Source organism: Aotus nancymaae, unplaced genomic scaffold, assembly GCF_030222135.1.
Source record: "Aotus nancymaae isolate 86718 unplaced genomic scaffold, 86718_ANA_hifiasm-v0.15.2.pri h1tg000040l, whole genome shotgun sequence".
Taxonomy (NCBI): Eukaryota; Metazoa; Chordata; class Mammalia; order Primates; family Aotidae; genus Aotus; species Aotus nancymaae.
The window spans coordinates 115443931-115463977 of record NW_026988454.1 but is presented as its reverse complement, the minus strand read 5'-3'; the positions used below and the strand labels follow the sequence as shown (position 1 = coordinate 115463977).

Genomic DNA, 20047 nt, shown 5'->3' with positions numbered 1-20047 from the left:
TTAATCATAAAAATATAATTTCTTGGGCTTGGAAAAAAAAAAGAACAGAGTCAAATAGAATCATTAAAGGATGTCCTTCAAAAAAGAACAGAGTCAAAGAGAATCACTTTGAGAGATGGCTCCTCTGGTTCCTTAATATTTCAAGCCCCTTCTCCTCACATAAATGCACACACACGCATGCGTGCATGCGCGCACACACTCTCTCTCTCACACACACACACACACGCATGCAGACTTCGTAAGTAAATAGATAGAATAAATAAATAAATAAATGTAAAATTGTTTCTACAGCTTTGTTTAACTAATAACTTCAGGGACATAATCTATATTTTAACAGAAAAGAAGGGGAATGGTAGGCATTTGCTAAGTCATTCAGACCTTTGGAAACATAATTTCAAGAATATTTAATCAGAAGGTGGGATTGCAAAGTGGAGTTGAATACTGAGGAAGCCCTGTGCTTCTCCAAGAATGAAAATCAGGTGTCTCTTGATAAAGAGACACATAGAAAGATGAAAAAAAAATGCAAATAATAAAAATCTTTAAAGATTTAAAGAATACATCGCAACACAGTCCACCACCTCTTTCATTACTTTTGAAAGCATGAATTCTCAGTTCTGTTTGCTCCTCTATGTCACGAGTAAGCTTTCCTTCCCAGAGGCTGCCTTTCCATATTCATAGAATACCTTGTTTAAAATATGTAAAGTTGAAGTGTGTGCAAAAGATCATAGTGCACATGAAGGAGAAAGAACTTGGAATAAATACACATGAAATAATAGTTGAAAAACAAACTGATCCAATAACCTTCAGCAATGAGTCCTATCAAAACTCGGTCAAGAAATCTACTCTTCAAATTTTACAATAGTAATTTCTTCAAAAAGTGAAAAATAATAAAAATTAGTGTTTATACTGTCATTTCAGAAAATTATGTAACAGTTTTGAAAAATATTTAGCATTTTTTATGACTTCTACATAAAAATAATGAATTAATAACAACAATTCCTGTGAGAGAATAAGGGCAGAAAATGATTCAGATTTCCAGCTTGTTTTCTTAAACAGAGACCTCCAGATAAGACCCTAAAAAATCAGTTTTTAGAGAACAGACAAAGCTAAAGAGAAAGGATAAAAATTTACAGTATTCGGCACTCCAGAGAAGGGAAGAAAGAGAACCTTACATCCTTCCCTTCATTTCAGGAATGTTTAAAACTTCAATAAAAGTAATGTTCAGCAATTCTATTTTTAAAAATTATATATCTACTTTTTAATAAAATACATATTCACTCTTACTGAGGTGATAATATCTGAAGTAGGTGATACCATTTACAATAGGTTTTATTTATTTATTTATTTTTAATTATTTATTTTTGAGATGGAGTCTCACTCTTGTTGCCCAGGCTAGAGTGCAGTGGTGTGATCTTGGCTCACTGTAGTCTCTGCCTCCTGGGTTCAAATGATTCTCCTGCCTCAGCCTCCTGAGTAGCTGGGATTACCAGCATGCACCACCACACCCAGCTAATTTATGTATTTTTAGTAAACACGGGGTTTCACTATACTGGTCAGGCTGGTCTCGAACTCCTGACCTCAGGTGATCCACCCACCTCAGACTCCCAAAGTGCTGGAATAATAGGCAAGAGCCACCATGTCCGGCCTGCAACAGGCTTTATGAGAGTTAATTATAGAGAGTGAGAATGAGCTGGTTACAGATTTATGAGAATTTTTAGTGAGATGAGTGTTTGTTGACTTGTCTTCTATGGAGAAAACAATAAACCCTTTTGTACACTTATTCTTTTAATTTTGAAAAAAAAATAGTGTGAAACTGATCTTTGATTACTGAAAAGAAAAATCAATTTTAAACTTTGTATAAAGAACCTGATGACGTTTTCCCTATCCAATTTCCCTTTATTCCTGAGGACTAAAAGTAAAAGAAATGCCTAGAATTTTTCCAGAACTGAGAAACAGAGAGTAATAGCCATAGGAAGAGAAGAAATTATCAAATAATTTATGAATATACAGGGTCATTGGAACTAAGTTGGATAAACAAGGAATAAATGATGAGGCACTTTGTTTTGCAGCACAATAAAGATACAGACTTTCCATAATGTGGCTGATGGTGCTTCCAGCTGGACCTTCCCCAGGTAGTAGAGGAGCCTCCAGATCAGACCCCCTATGGTGATCAGTGGGACACAGAGCAGGCCACAACCAAGTGACTTTAACTGGGAAGAAATTAGGTTTAAGTGGATTTAAAGAGCAGACGTGAAAAGAATAAAGAAGTTTCAAAAGTGTTTCAAGAAACGGAGGGGCTCCTTTGCTTTTAAGAGGGGAGGGAGGGATGGAGAGGTCACTAAGGAGTGAGGTCTGAGGACTAAAACAGGGGTTTGCTTTGTGTAGGAGAGTTGAGCTTTTAAAATAATTTTTATTTTAGGTTTGGGGGTACATGTGCAGGTTTTTATATACATAAACTTGTTTCACAGGGGTTTGTTGTACAGATTATTTCATCGTCCAGCTATTAAGCGTAGTACCCAGCAGTTATTATTATTATTATTTTTTTTGAGACAGAGTCTCATTCTGTCACCAGGCGCCAAAGTTATTATTATTTTTAATGCACCCTAATCCAGATGACAGTCTCTCAATCCTCCAGTCCTCCCTCCTCCTCTTTTTTTCCCCTCACTGCCTCCTTGCCTTTTTCTCCCTCTTGGAGAGTATACAGATCCTCCTGCACATAGTAAGGGGTGACTCCGGATTTATGTCACCTGAAAATATAGATTAGAAATTTATTGGGTACCTAAAATCAGTAGAGAGTAAACGTGATTTTCTTAACATCAAAAAAAATTGATTATCTTTTTGGAAAAGAGTTGAATAGGTCCCTGGAATTAGTTAGGTCTTGTTGCCTCATTCAGAGAGCTCGCAGAAATCTCTTGAAAATGAAGAAGGGAAAAATAGAAGGAAGTTCACACAGGGAAGCTCCGGAGCTGAGGACACATATGTGAAACATAAGCTTTTCCAGCCTTCTTTAACACATGAGGCTTGTGCTATCATTTCAGGCAACTTGCAAGATTACGGTGCTGAGAGACCCTTCAAAAATTCAATATAAAAATCAATATTCCATATTACCTCCCAAATATTGCTTTAACAGAGAAAAACAATATACTATTTAAGTTTGTTGTTTCTTACAAAACTTTTACCTTTTTTGTAACTGTTTATTATTATACAAGTTCTGTGAAATAAAATATCTATGGGAAAGATACTAAGTCAAATTGTAGATGATTCATGGAAGAGGGGATGACAGCAGATGAAAGATTGTGACAGTAGCTGTGAAGTTAAATGCCTTTTAGCTCACTGCTGTCCCCATAAATGGTTTATAGATAGATTCTCTCCATTGAGTGCAGGTTTCTAGAATATTAATTCTTTGCAAATATAGACAGTTTGGGAACTTTTGTCTCAACAATGTGAAACAATTAAAAGAAACCATTTTCCCACAGTTTTATTTTAGTTTTGAAAAAAAAGATCACAAATTTAATTTTGATTGTAAAAGATACGCAAAGGTTATGTAGATCACGTGTTTTTCCTGTGCCAATTGTGTACTCTTTGGTTATGGCAGTTTTATAATAAGCTTTAGTATCTTATTAAAATCTGGCTTTAATTAGGGTGAATCTGGCCTTACTAATTTACATTTCATGTATATGAAGAGATGGGGTCTCATTCTGTTGCAGGCTGGAGTGCAGTGGCACTATCATAAATCACTGCAGCCTCGAACTCTTGGGCTCAAGTGATCCTCCCACCTCAGCCTTCCAAGTAGCTGGGACTACAGATGCATTCCACCACACCCGGCTATTTTTTTGTTTTTTGTTTTGAATTTTCATAGAGACAATCTCACCATGTTGCCCAGGCTGGTCTCAAACTCCTGGCCTCAAGCCATCCTTCCACCTCAGTCTCCCAAAGTGCTGGGATTATAGGTGTGAGCCACTTTGCCTGGTCACATTTCTAATAATTTTTACTTATAGTCACAATTATTTTTCTATATAATTTTAAGTCATTTAGCTAAATACTCCTCCCCAAAAAATGGAATTCTCATTATAATTATATGTACAGTAATCTGAAAAGTGTTGGTATTTTCATATTAAATCTTCCCATCCAGTAATGTGATATGCCTTTTTATTTAGATTGTTTTTAAATATATATATATATATATTTTTAAATGTTATAGTTTCCTCCATATAGGTCCTGCCCTGGTCTGATTTCTTTATACAAGAGAAATACCAGTTAAATGAATAGGAAGGGGAGATGTAACATGAGAAGGAAGGCTTAAAAAGTAGTTTAAAGCATCTGTGGTGAATACAAACTGGGGAAAGCAAAGAATAAGCCTAGACGTTGTTCATGGACTCTGGGAATATGAGCACTGAGGCCTTGGGGACTGTAGCAGTTGCCTGGCAAGCCACATGTCTTTCCACTCTCCTCCTCTGGCCACCAGCTTCTTCCAAGCACCTCAGTCATTTCTGACCTTCAGTTTTAGTTCTGACTTTTATAAGGATGGATATGGCCTTTTGGCATGTGAAGGATTTAAGATAAGATTTTATTATCAAAAATACATATTCCTATTGAAAAATTACAAGCAATAACCTTTGGAAGTAGATCCTGCTCAGCTGTTTCAGTTTGACATTCATAACAATAGACAAAGCCTGAAAAAGGCAGTGATAACAATGGATTAAGAGATGAAGGACTGCAATGTTATGATAGGCTATTATATCCAATGGAAGATAAGGAGAACTGACAGACTGACCCTCTCAATTCTTTTTTCCATCAATACATGGACATATTAAAATATCCCAAATCCCATTCTATCATGTGAAAAGACGTTCAATGCCCCTACACCAAGTCAACTATGTAAGATTCTCTTCTGAAAAAATATTTTGTGTTAATTTAAGAAGTGCTTCTCTCATATTTTAAAAAATAAGATTGTAAATTTATTTACTGGAAGACAAAAATGGAGCATGCTTCATAATATGATATTTTTTCAAGGAATAAAGGATATAGTCCAATACATGATAAATAAAAGGGAGAGAATATTGCTGAAACAAGATAGTAATATGTAAAATAAATGTTGATCTCAAAATACTCTTATGTACAAAGTCAGTGTACTGAGTCTGATTCTGAATTTTTGGCTTATGTTCTCTGGAGAGATGTCAGCCTGATTTTAAGAGTTTTTAACCTTAATATTTCCTAAAGAATAAAAAAAGATTATACAAATGCTTGAAAAAATCACCAATAGAATGCTCTGAAGAAAGAATTGTGTCTAAATGAAAAATATAGAGAATAAATAAGGCAGATCAACAGTGTTGCCCTGGAATAAGATAGTCAAAGATTTAAAATGAGAGGCACCAGAGTAGAACATATCTCGAAGCTTATAAATATGAACAGGGATATCAAATAATCTATAGCTATCTGACGCATCTCTTTCAGCCACTGAAGCTAGGCAATAAAAAAGGAGAGACTGACTTCACACAAAATCTCTTGAGCTAGGATATCACAAGACCCACTTCAAGTATTAAAGGTAGAAAACAGTGGAAGAAATAAAGTTCCTGAGAAATTGCTCCTAAGCCAGGTATTAGACATGCAAGTCTCACCCTAGTCAATATGGCTAGGTTAGCAGATTGGAAAATCACAAGTTATGAGTTGTAAAATGATATCATCCTGATCCTCAAGGCCAAGGGAATAAGGAGATAACTAAATTATATATTTAGGGTAGAAAGACTAGTTTCAAATGGACTTGCTTGCATTCGTAAATGCTTTCTTTTTTTATTTATTTTTATTTTATTTTATTGCATTTTAGGTTTTGGGGTACATGTGAAGAACATGCAAGATTGTTGCATAGGTGCATATATGGTAGTGTGATTTGCTACCTTCCTCCCCTTCACCTATATCTGGCATTTCTCCCCATGCTATCTCTCCCCAACTCCCCACCCCCTGCTGTCCCTCCCCTATTTCCCCCCAACAGACCCCAGTGTGTAGTGCTCCCCTCCCTGTGTCCATGTGTTCTCATTGTTCAACACCCGCCTATGAGTGAGAACATGCGGTGTTAAGTAATCTATATGTGGTCTTCAAGGTAGATGAATGAGAAGTAGTTTGTAAGAAGCTCCTCCCATAATCTACTATTTCCTGGGTCCATCTTTGGATTTTAAAAGCTAGGTTAGCAAAGGTAAATGAGATTATGTGAGAAATTTCCTGTATGATAAGCTATAGCCCCCAAAATCTCTGTGTTAGGTTCATATTGTCAGGCCACCAGTGAGAATGGAGATAATTTTTAAAAATAACTTCCTTCTGTTCTTAATTCCACCAGAGTGTCCTTGGCTTGGCTACTTGATCTCTTTCTTCATTATTTTGGGCAATACACCACACAAAGGGCCAAGAATCTATCACAGTCACAACTTTGGCCATTAGCCATTGGGCCGGGCAGGCTGTATTTGGGTAGTGAGAGTAAGCTTAAGTTAACTAAAGGGACTCAGGTCTATAATATGCCATGAAGGAGTCCTCCAAGAAGGTTGTTATTGGTTGGCAAGATGGTACTGAGACACATCCAAGTGAAGGGATGCTGCATACAAGTTATAATTAGGGTAAACAATGACAATATATAAGATTTCAAGAATAAATAAAAATGCTTAAATGCAATAAAGTAAAACTAATGAACTAATTAAAATAAAGCAGACAGTACAGTTTACCTAGAAAATCGCTGTAAAATCTTAGTCTCATTTTTCACTTTACTAGTGTTTAAACTTGTTTATATTTAGAAGGAGAGTCAGATGCTTTCCTCACCATGGTATAATGTGTAGCTACTTGAGTCAATTTCACCGGGCAACAGACCCTGGCCATCCCACAGTGTTGGTGTATCCCTAGTCAGGATTGCTGCTAAATCAAAACACAGAGGTACCAAAAAGCACTGTTGACTGGCCTGGCCCTGAGTAAGGTTTCTCTTTCATCCACAGTCACACAATTAGTGATTGATGGGATTGAAATTCATGAATCCAACTGCTAACTCTCTAATCTAATGAAAATTCTGTATGTGCCTTTTATGATGTACAAATCGTGACTTTCATGTAAGAAAGGAATCATTTCTATGCAGGTGCATTTCTATTAACTAATCTAGTTCCTTGTAAATTAACAGAAAATGTTCATTAATTTATTGCTTAAACAAAGGCAAAGTAAAACTGATTAGAAAAAAATAAAGTTGTGCTGGTGTACGCTACCCTATGTTAAAAAGCAGACATGGAAAGGTCAAATGCAATCAGTGAAAAAAATTCAAGCATATTTTTATTTGTTTGCTTTTTTTTTAAGATAGAATGAGCCTCTGTTGATGGGCAGATTCTCACAGTGGTAGTCCTGAATTAGAAACAAAAATTACCTTATAACACAGCCTACCCAGGTGCTAAATATTAATGCCTTTGATTGCTTTAGGTCAGTTACCCATAAGTGTTAGAACTTACACTGTCAATCGTTTATGATCTGTTATTACTTTAGTAGTTATTTGGAAAAAATAAAACACAAAGAAGCAAAAAAAAAATCTAAATGTATACCTTAAATATTTAAATAAAATTATATTTTAATTGAAACAGAAAAGTAAACCATAATGATAGGTTGATGAAATGCTCCTTAAACAAATTAAAATGTAAATATTTAAATAAATAAAATTGAATCTGTGATACCATATAGCTTAAAATCAAAGTAAAAAGACTGATAATTTTATTCTTTAGCTCTGTGAATACAACAATATTCACCATATTGAGAATACACAAAACCCCACAGGAAGAAGAAATTTCTCAGTGATGATGGAAGCCATTACATCTTCTCCTCTATATGTCCTCTCTAAATATGGTAAATTAAGTAATGGCAAAAACCACAATTACTTTTGCATCAGCCAAATAACTTGATTTACCATATTTAGAGAGGAGATATAGAGGAGAAGGTGTCATGAAAGTGTACGCCTAGTCTTTCCTAGTTTCCATCACCATAAGAACCTACTAGGTTCACAGCCTTCACACTTCCCTTCTCACCTGACTTTCTGCTTCCTACAGACATTTCCAATATAAAAAGTCCACTGCACATTGATTATAGCAGAAAATCTGGATAAATGTGTCTTTTTTTCTTCATCCTACCCCTTACACCACCGTAGGAGAGTATGCTCAGTCTCTCCTTTGGCTCCATTCACTTTTCCTGATAGCTGACTTTGTCACTTTGACTTTTTTCTCCACTTCTGGTTATTACACTTTCTATATTTTACCAGCAAGATCTGTTAGAGGCAAGCAACAGAACCTAAATCTAGCTGATTTGGTAAAATAATAATAATTTATTGAAAGTTTATTAAGTAGTTTACATAACTTGTAGGAGGGCTGGACAATCAGGCTTGAAGAGTGCATAGCCAGGAATCTTGCTCCAAATCAGGCTACAGACCTGGTCTGGCAAACGTGACGCTGCCACTGATGATTGTGGCCAATGAAACAGGATACTGAATGACACTGTCCCCAGAAACTTTATCCTGCAAAAACTGCAGGGAAAATTTTTTAGTCTCCATTTCTTTATTTCAGTAACTCTTGACTCAAAGTCTGGGGTTGGTAGATGTGATTAGCAAAGTCTTATTTTCATGGTAATATCCTAATTTCAAGGGAGGCAAGAAAAAAAAAATCTGGCATTTTTCTGCACCACTATGGTAGGCAAGTTTCTGTTAAAACACAGGTTCAGATTTTGCATAGCCAAAAATGGATATGTATCAATATGTGTGTTTGTAAATAATATATATATATTTGAGTATAACAAGTATATTTATTATACCATTACATATTTTTTATATAAATATAAATATATGTTATAATGTAAACTATAACTATATATCTTTTTATAAATATATTTATATATGTATATTTGTGTGTATATATTCAAGGACACTCCTTGTCTATTCCCAGTCTAGTGACCCTTTGCTAAAAGACTCCATAAAAGCAGATTAAGTACAATTATATCTCCCACATTACTCATACTTCAAACTTGTCTAAACTATTGAGTTCTTTAAAACCATGCAATAATTTAACTAGAACATCTGTGTGCTATCCAAAACTAAATGCTCATTCTCTTAATTTTTTTAATTAGAAATCCACACATTGATAGTTCAATCAAATTTTGTTTTGAATAATGTGACAAAGAGATACGTTTTTTTCCTAAATCTCTTCTTACAACCTAATATTAACCATGTTTTAGAAATGTGCTCACATTCTTCTCTGCAAAAAATTAAAAAAGGACAAACCTCTTCCAACAGAAATGCCATCATGATGGTGATCTCAAAGGGTGTGTAAGTCCACAGTGAGGCCCATCTGCTGTCTCTGACTCCAACCAGCTCTTCCTCTAGATATCTGTTTGTCTAACTCTTAACACCTTAAAGTCCCTGCTCAAATCTCACTTTGCCAATTAGGGCTTGCACTGATTTTATTTAATACTATAATACCACCTTCCCCCATTCCTGGCATTCCTGATTTTCTGTACCCCTTCCCTCCCTTCCCTCCCTTCCCCCCACCCCCTCCTCCCTCCCTCTTTTCCTTTCTTCCTTCCTTCTTTCCTCCCTCTCTCCCTCCCTTTTTTCTCTCGCTTTCACTCTTTCTCTTCTATCTTTCTTTCTTTCTTTCTGACAGGGTCTTGCTCTGCTGCCAAAGCTGAAGTGCAGTGGTGCAAACTTAGTTCACTGCAACTTTAAATTCCTGGGCTCAAGATGATCCTCCCACCGCAGCCTCCTGAGTAGCTAGGACTACAGGTGCATGCCACCACACCCAGCTAATAATTTTATTTAAAGAGATGGAGTCTCACTATATTACCCAGGCTGGTTTTGAATTCCTGACCTTAAGCAATCCCAAAGCTCTGGGATTATAGGCACGAGCTATCATGCCCAGCCTCTGTTATCCTTTAACATAACATTTATCACCTTTTAATATCACCTTTTAATTTATCACCTTTTACTTTTAGAGTTTACTTATGTATTACATTGATTGCTAATTTTTTGTCTCCTCTACCAGAATGTAAGCACTATGAAAAAAGTAATATTTACTTTGTTCATATATTCCAAATTCCTAAAGCAGTTCCTGGCATATAACAGGACCTCAACAAATATTTGTTGACTCATGAATGAATGGGCATGACTGGGGTAAAATAAACAAGAAGGAAAGGGCAGAGATGAGGTTCTTGAGTTAGACAGGAATCAGATGACAAAGCGTCTCTGAGGCCATTTGAAGGCTTTACATTTCATTCTGAGTGAGATGAGAGGCCACTGGTTGTATGTACTGAGTATCATACACATCGAGAGAAAAGAGCCAGTGGAGAAAGAGAAGTTGAACCTACCAAGGGATTTGTGATTGATTCATGGAACAAAATCTTAGAAGCAATTAGGGTTGGGATCCACATGTCCAGGTGGCCTTGGTCAGAAGAAGATATAGGTATGCAGCAAGTAAAGATTATTTGATTGTCTACATAAACCATGAACCAATAGCTCTAGTTAAAGTGCTCTGTTTAAGTTGCCCTTAATTTCTTTGGGTAATTTTACTATCTTGGCAGACACATCATATTGTTTTGGAAAACAACTGGGTTATAAATATGGTAGTACTATTTGTCACATTTTCTGAATCAAAAAGGAGATGAATGGCTTAGAAAATATTTTTTTCTAATCTATATGTTTACTTACGTGTAAAGTCTTATAAATATATTAGAATTAAATAATATTCAGTGTTATAAATGTTAACACGTAGCAGAAAGAAACTGCAGAGTGTTTTCGGTGGGTATTCCAAATTCTACCTTGGTTAGATTGTGATTCTGCATGTAAAGGTGGGTAAAACCTACCATCATGGCCATGGGTACCAGGGAATGTTATTCTAGGAACATTTTCTGAGTATACGTGTAGCATACATCCAGAGCTATGCTTTAGCAAGATTAATGTGAAAGCAACTTGGAATGGAATAAAGCTGGAAATTGGATTGAAGCATCGTAATTCAGGGATTCTAAGTACAATTTTGAAACAAGGAAATTTGCTGATTTGTATTATCAACCTTCATGCCAAACAAACTAGGTTCAAATCACACCTCTACCACTTGCTAGCTGTATGGTCTTAGGTAAGTATCTAATTGGGATTTCACTTTCCTCATGCATAAAATGGGGCAAATAATAGTGTTTAGGAGGCATGATCCAAGGATTAAACAAACCAACAAGGAAAGCACTTAAAATAGGGCCTGCTACTTAATTAGTGCTGAGTATTAACTATTGCTGTTTCTACTATTCCTATCTTGTAGGACAATATTAGACATAAATAGTCTCAGGCTATATTTCTTCTGCATTTTGGCACCTTCAAAAGTCCGGCCAATTTATATAAAAGTAATTCATTTGTTGCTGTTAACATTTAAGAAAACTATCTTATTTCAAAAAAAACACTAATATTTGGAAGTAGAAAAACTCAAAGTTATAAGAATTACTCATTTCATAATATGGGAAGATTATAAAATTCCATACAACTAATATAGTTGTATTGGTTTTGGTCACAGCTAAGATTTACAAAGCAATTTTGATATGCCAAGTACTATACTATCTATCTAATTTATATTTGCTATATCCTCCTAATAACTTCACAAGATGAGGATTATTATTAACCAACTTCTCAGAGAAGAACAAAGCTTAAAGAACTTGGTAACTTGAGTAAAGATACACCATTAATAAGTGTCTCCGCCTGGATTTCAACTCAGGCAGTCTGACCCTAGTGTCCACACTACATTATGAGGTTACGACAGGCAATTGAAATAATATGTAGAAACTTATCATTAAAATTTAAAACAAAATGACTAATTCCTATAAATATACCCCCAAATTTGATAACAAAGCAAAAATATTCTTTATCAGTTCAATGATTTGGTAATATATGTTTCACCCAAGATCAAAGGATAAAATAAAACCATATGCAAAAAAATACTTCACAGAGATCAAAATACTAAAGAAAAGTTGTATTCACCATTCATATGGATTACTGGGATTGAAATTACTCAGTGTCTCAAAGTACTGATCAGATATTGGCTGGGACTAGGTGTATTATACATATTTTTTAATTTTCTGTATACTATGATTTGTGGGGGTATGTAAAAATTTTTATAATAATATTTCTTAAATGTACAACATTTTTAAAAGAAACAAAAACCCTTCCTGGTTATGGAGAGCCTGCTCCTCTACCTCTAGGGGCAAGCCAGTTCTTCCAGTTGGCACAGAACTCAGCCTGGAGCATACCTTTGATATGCACAACAACCAGTCTAGAACTATACCTCCTCTATATGGCCCACATAATCCAGGAAACAATATTCCTCTGCCTTAATCATCTCAGGGCCAGATACAGGCCTCTAGAGACCACTCTACAGTTTAGAACCCATGGGGTTATTCAAATTAGCCAATGCTAAACTGTTGACTTGTCCCTTCTCTGCCTTTCCTGTGGAAACCCAAATAAAGGATCTAGCTCCTTTTGTGGCCCCCAACTGACTGACCATCACACAACAGGGTTCTGCTAACTCAAAAATTAAGTGCAGAAAACTGTTGAATAGTCTTCATATAAAACATTCGTTTCATATGGGATGGGTGATAGAGCTGCAAATAGAGACTAGACCAGATATTTATCTCTTAAAACGAGCCATATATTCTTACATTTGTTCATTAAACTCATTCAGAAAATTGTTGAATAATTTTTAAGTTCTAAATATCTGGGTACTACAAAGACCAACTACGTTTAGTTTCTGTTGTTGGAGAGATTGCATTCTGGTGGGGTAAATACATAAACAAACAAATAAAAAAATATTATTTAAAGTTAGTGATTCTCTAACTTGTGTTACTTTTAAGGATATATAGAGTAAGACAAGTCAGAGAATCACTTAGGGCAGAGTTGGGGAAAGTGACTTAAGATGGGGCTAAGACTAAAATATCTATATGAAGAGGTGACATTCAAGCTGACTGAAAGATGAGTAGGGGAAAGAGTTCCAGGCACAGGAATCTTACTAAATTTACAAGCAGGTATATGTCTCCAAAGAAACAATATAAATATTCCCTTTTTTCCCCTAGTATCTTCTGGATACTTCCAAACCTGCTTTCAATTTTTACAAAAAGCACTTTGTTCATAACTTTCCACAAGAGCATGGACCATACTTTACTCATCATCATAGCTCTGGTACCGCACACAATGCCTTCACATGGTTAGCACTCAAAAGATAAGTTTAAAGACCAAGTAAAGTAACAGATGAATTAAGGGTTAATCCACATAAATCTGGGAAGTTCTCTAAAATAAATTTTAAAACTTGTAATTCAGGGTGATGTCTGCAAAAGTGGCACAGCAAGGATCTCCTAAAGTTCCCTCCTTAAAAGCAATAAGAAATTTGGTAAAAATTCTAAGAATCAAGTTTTTTGGAATTCTACCGATTAACCAAAGTTTTGCAGCAATTCAAAAATGTCTATTCAAGAAAAAAAACGGCTGAATCTTGATAAGAACAACAAGCTTAATGTCATTTTAACCTGCCCTATTCTCATCCCCCTCTCTACATCTCCATAGAAGGCTTAAAAACCAGTAGTCACATTTACAGTGAAAACCAACAACCCAGCAGTCGCTAGATAGGGCAGAACAATAGGAACTTCTTCTAAACCTCATTACTACAGTATTCTCATTATTCCACAAGTTTGGCGGTTTCCTAGAAGACCTTACTTGCAAGACTGTATTTATTTGACCTGACTTGGAGCTTGCTTAGTGTGAAAAGACTTTCCTCCAGCAGTGTTGATTTAAAATCTTTTAAGACAACGGTTTAACTTTGCAGCTATCTGAGTCAGTAGATAACTGTTGGATAAACAACAGGCAAACCAAAAAGATGAAAATGAAAGGCTAGGGAATGAGTTGTTCATAGTGGCTTTGCAGAGGTCCAGTGCATTCCCAGGAATTTAGAAGGCCATCCATTCGTCTAGGGCTGTACTCATGCTCAGGAAAGACATGAGAAGGCCACAAGCTCTCACCTACATCATCCTTGAGGCTTTGCACAGATAGGAAGTGAAAGCTAAGGCAGAGTTGTCAACTGCTTGGCTGAGTGTTGAAGGCATGCCCCAACATGCACATACAGCCCCTTAGCAAAGAATGGGAGACTTCTAAATTACTGGTGTAAAGAAATATCTGTCCAGTTCATACCTGACCACTAAATAATGGAGCAGAGAATTCTGTGGCCATCCATGACAAAGAATGCAAACATTACAAAATTAGGTAAGAAAAGTCACTAAACAATCAAACAAACAACAAGAATAATAAACAGCAACAACAATAAACCCTGAGAAAGGGGAAGAATCTAATTTCCAGAGTTGTTACATTCTATTATTTCAAATGCCCAGCTTTCAACAAAGAATTACAAGGTATATAATATAATGAGAAACATGAAACAAGACATGAAATAAGAAATTACAGTATTGAATGGTAGCACTTTCATACCATCATAAAGTCAAAAAATCAATAGTTGAACCACTATAAGTAGAAGACTATCTGAATAGATTATTCACATAGAAAAAAAGCAATCAATAGAAAGGGTGTCTGAAGAAACTCAGATGCTGGACTTAATAAAGACTTTAAATCAGATATTTTCATTATGTTCGAAGAACTAAAGAAATCATTTCTAAAGAACTAGATGGAGAATATCAATAGAGAAATTGTAAAAATTAGAATAAAATTTAATTAAATACAAAAATCACTAGGAAAAATAAAATCAAGCAAAATTAACAGAAATAAAAAGTTAGTTCTTTGAAAACAAAATTGACAAATATATAGCTACAATGACCAAGAAAGTAAAACAGGACCCAGACTAAAATTAGGAATGAAATATTTGCTTTTCCAGTACCCTTACAGAAATAAAATTGATTGTGGGGAACACAATAAAAATTTTATACTAACAAATTAGATTATCTAGATGAAATGGACATATTCCTAAAAAGACATAAAGTATAAAACTGACTCAAGAAGAAATAGGTAATCAAAATAGACCAGTAACAAGTAGAAAGACTAAATTAATTTAAAAAACTTCTCAAAAAGAAAATCTTAGGACTAGATCACTTCATTGGTGAATTCCACCATGTTTAAAGAATAAATAACATCAATCTTTCATAAGTTCTTCCAAAAATTAGAAGAGGAAGAAATACTTCCAAATTCACTCTCTAAAGCCAGAATTATTTTGATACCAAAATCAAAGTTATCATGAGAAAAGAAAATTATAAGTCAATATTCTTTATTAATATAGATGCAGGCCAGGTGCGGTGGCTCAAGCCTGTAATCCCAGCACTTTGGGAGGCCGAGGTGGGTGGATCACGAGGTCAAGAGATCGAGACCATCTTGGTCAACATGGTGAAACCCCGTCTCTACTGAAAATACAAAAAATTAGCTGGGCATGGTGGCACGTGCTTGTAATCCCAGCTACTCAGGAGGCTGAGGAAGGAGAATTGCCTGAACCCAGGAGGCGGAGGTTGCAGTGAGCCGAGATCGCGCCATTGCACTCCAGCCTGGGTAACAAGAGCGAAACTTCATCTAGGGGAAAAAAAAAAAATATATATATATATAGATAGATAGATAGATAGATAGATAGATGCAAAATTCATTCAAAAAAATACTAGCAAACTGAATCTAGCAACATATAAAGAAAATGATATATCAGGATTAAGCAGGATTTATTCCAGAAATGCATGGATACTTCAAGACCTGAAAATCAATTAATGTAAAACATTATAATGTAAAACAGTACACTAGGTGAAGGAAGCAAGACACAAAGGACCACATATCATACGTTTCCATTTATATGAACTGTCCACAAAAGGCAAATGTGTCAGGACAATAAGTAGATTAGTGGTAGTCAGAAGCTAGAAATAGAAGGAAATGGAAAGTGACTCCTAATGGGTATGAGGTTTCTTTTGAAGGTGATACAAATGTTCTGGGACCAGATAGTGTTGACGGTTGCAATCTTATAAATTTATTAAAAACTACTAAATTTTACATCTCGAAAGGGTAAATTTTATGGTGTGTGAATTATATATAGTTATATATAATTTTATATATAAGTTGATGCATGTTACATTTGCATAAACTTACAGCTCAAGATCAAAACCTGAGAACACACTTCTACCTTCCTCTATCCCAATGTCCCATTAAAAAAAATGAAGCCAGATATGCTGGCACACACTTGTGGTCCTAGATACTCAGGAAGCTGTGGCAGAAGGATCACTTGAGCCCAGGAGCTCCAGGTTATAGTGAGCTATGATCATACCACTGCACTCCAGGTGACAAAGTGAGACCCTGTCTCTAAAAATTAAATTAAATTAAAAAGTGTGCAATTAAAAAAATAAAAACACAGCTAGGAAACGAGAAAAGGAAGAAGCCGATAGTGAAGACTTAGGAAGATAATAAAGACTTGGGCAGATAATAAAGACAGGTAGAAGGTGTACAGGATTAGTTAGAGGAAGTAGAATAATGAAAAGGACCACCCAAAATAATTGGATTTAGGAAGTATCTTCACAAAGGAGCCCTAAAGAAGTTCTCATTTTAAAGTAAACAGAGAACACAAGAGTAGGCTGAAAGGCAGCTATCAAGGTAGTTTAAGAACTAACTGCCTTTAGATAAGTGGTATGAGTCTGATCCTTTCCTTTCCCAAGTATTCAATGGTAGTTTTTACCTTGAGATTTGTTTTATAAGAAAGTTGGGCAAAGTGCCTAGAAGTGAGCGTTGAGACCACAGAGATACAGCATTGGAAATTCACAAAAGACATCCCTAAGAAGGAAATGGTGATCTTGCAGTAGACAAGAGCACAGAATGGAAAAACTGCTGTACTGAGTCAGATTCTTGTTCCATGCCTGTGATGATTAATTGTACGTGTAACTTGACTAGATTGGGAGTGCCCAGATTTGGCTAAACGTTATTTCTGGGTGTGTCTGTGAGGGTCTTACTAGTTGATATTAGCATTTCAATCAGGAGACCACATAGAGCAGACTGCCCTCCCATACATGTGTGAGTAAATTTACACGGGAGTTCTCAAGAGAAACAAAAAACTCAACAGATTAGATGATGCCTACTGTGATGGTTAATTCTATATGTCAATCTGGCTGGCCATGGGGTACTCAGATTAAAATTTATTCTAGGTGTGTCTGAGAGGGTGTTTCTGGATGACAAATGTGTATTTGAATTCGTGGGCTCAGTAAAGTAGACTGTAAAGTAGGCTGCCTTCCCTAATGTAAGTGTGCATCATCCAATCTACTGAGGGCCTGCATAAATAGCACATCATGGGACTTCTCAGCCTCAATAGTCAGGTCAGCCAATTTTTTTATAATAGATATCTTTTGAGCTTTCTCTCTCTCTTGATCTATGTATCTATTTACATCCTATTGTTTCTATCTCTTTGGAGAGTTCTGATTAATACAATGTACTTTAAGGTTCCTTTGTTGACAGAATCCTTTGTATGGACACATGGATTCTTCCTTGATATCAGCCTCCAAGGATCTGCGGACTCCTCTCACAACATTTAAATTCTTGAGCGGCTACTAAATCTTATGTATGAATTGATTAAATTGCTTCTGTATACGTATGGTTTTAAAAAAAGTTTGATGTCTTTTATAAATAGTTTTCAATTCTGCAGTGGTGTCCTATAGACTGAAAGCATTGATATAAGGTAGCTGTTACACTGGTAGTACTATTCGAAGGAGCATTTTTTGCATCAGAAGAGAAGAGTGGGTCCTGAAAATAAACAAGAACATAGAAAAAGACAAAGGATTTTATCTTTCTTCCCTAGAACTGGGTTCAAGAGTTCCAGATTCAAGCACTGAAGAAATTTAGATTGATGCAGAAAATTAAAAAATAAATAAATTTAGATTAATGTTACACTTCCACTGTGGCTTTCGCGTAAGAGAGGACCCCCACATTATCCCCATCATCCTCTCTCTACCCTTTTATTTATTTGCACCCTAGAGACCACAAATTTTGGTCTTTTTCTATGTTCTTGTTTATTTGCAGAACGCACTCTTCTCTTCTGACACAAAAAAATGCTCCTTCGAATAGTACTACCAGTGTAACAGCTAAATTATTTCAATGCTTTCAGTCTATAGGACACCACTGCAGAATTGAAAACTATTTATAAAAGACATCAAACTTTTTTAAAAACCACACTTATACAGAAGCTATTCTCTACCCTTTTATTTATTTATACCCTAAAGACTACAAATTTTGAGGACCCTAAGTCAGGAAAAGACTCTAGTAAGGAGATGATAAAGGAGAATATCTGACCAGCGAGAGTGCATTGCCTTTTCCCATTTATAGATATGTGGGCACATGCATTTCTATTTGCTTTGTAGATGCAAGCTGCATAAAGGCCAGTTGTCTTCTCTTATATTCATCAGTGTCTTTCTAGAATTTAACCTGTTAGCATTGTTGGCATTCAGGGATGCCAAGGCTCACCATTTCTATAAGGTCCAGCATCTGTTGATGCATACTTAAGGCTCAAACAGTATTACTTAGATATTCATGCTTACCAAGAGAGTTGGCTTTTTGGTTTAACTCAATAAGATGCAATAAAAAAAAAACTTAAAATATTTTCAGTAATCATGGAGAGGAGAGGGAAAACCATTAACTGGCATCATACCTTTTGCCCCATTGTTATATTGTTTTCTTCTAAGAAAACTCTATCATTTCTTATTCTTTTTATATCAGGATACATAACTTGACATATTAAGAAGTTTAAAAAAATCCACTCCCCAGATTAGTCAAATTATGCTGAATAAACAAGTTAGTTGAGTACTCTTTATTCAGGCTTATTTTTGCTTTTTAAAATATATGATAAACAGCTGACATCTGAACTAAAGAGTTCAAGACAACAATCCCTATATGCAGTTCCCAAACACTCAAATTTCTAATAATTGAAAGGGTTTCTTTTTATTTGTTTTTTGTTTGTTGTCTTTTATTTTTTTTTTTGAGACAGTCCCGCTACATCACCAGGCGCCAGGCTGGAGTGCAGTGGCACCGTCTCGGCTCACTGCAACCTCTGCCTCCCGGGTTCAAGCAATTCTCCTGCCTCAGCCTTCCGAGTAGCTGGGACTACAGGCCCGCGCCACCATGCCCAGCTAATTTTTTTTGTATTTTTAGTAGAGACGGGGTTTCACCATGTTGGACAGGATGGTCTCTAACTCTTGACCTCGTGATCTGCCTGCCTTGGCCTCCCAAAGTGCTGGGATTACAGGCATGAGCCACCACACCCAGCCTGTTTGTTGTCTTTTAATAATACTTTGGTAGCAAGCCTTACCTGACCTCTATATTCCCATTAGGGCTCTTACGTTTCATATGAAATATACACCCTATTACTTCTGTAAAATCTGAAAAATCCTGAACATCAAAACTGTAGACATTCATTCAATTGAGGTAAGGAGCCAAGAGATTAGAATAAACATGTGCATATATATTTAAGTAAGGAAATTAGGCAAATCAAAATCTCTATAGCACTGATTTCATCATTCAAAAAATGAAGGAGTTGTACTAAAATGCTTGACAGTAATTAAATTCTAGGATTCTACCTGATCAATTTATATCCTGACATATAACAAATTATGTTGAATTCTGGATTATGCTGAATTTTTACAGAATCATTTCACTTTGCCATTAATGTGTGACAAACATGCATTATTAGCTGTGTCTTTCTATATAACTTAACTCAGGTTAGTACCTGCTGTGCCAAACACAGAAGATATGCCTTCCATAATGGCTTTGTAGACATCAGGATGAGAAAGAACGTATGCAAGTGTCCAAAATGCAACCTTAAAAAGAAAAACATACATCAAAAATATGAACTTCTTTGAAGGTAAACAAAAGCATACTTAGTATTAGTCATAATTTTTTTTGTACAAAAAGGACGATGTTTAAATTAACCTTAAGAGCACATTAGTGGAAAGCATCTTTTGAAAACAACAGATATTATAATAAGAGATATGTAATATAACTCCAAAAAGTCATATTTAAATT

The 20047-nt window shown here is 35.6% G+C and overlaps 1 protein-coding gene across 3 annotated transcripts in view; it reads right to left on the bottom strand.

Moving 5' to 3' along the window:
• Positions 1-20047, bottom strand: part of CYP39A1 (cytochrome P450 family 39 subfamily A member 1) — a 97878-nt gene that overhangs the window by 53878 nt on the left and 23953 nt on the right. For all 3 annotated transcript variants that reach the window (XM_064360992.1, XM_064360993.1, XM_064360994.1), the window contains exon 7: positions 19752-19842. In XM_064360992.1, coding sequence (XP_064217062.1) covers positions 19752-19842 — 91 coding nt within the window. The remainder of the gene's footprint in view (positions 1-19751; positions 19843-20047) is intronic.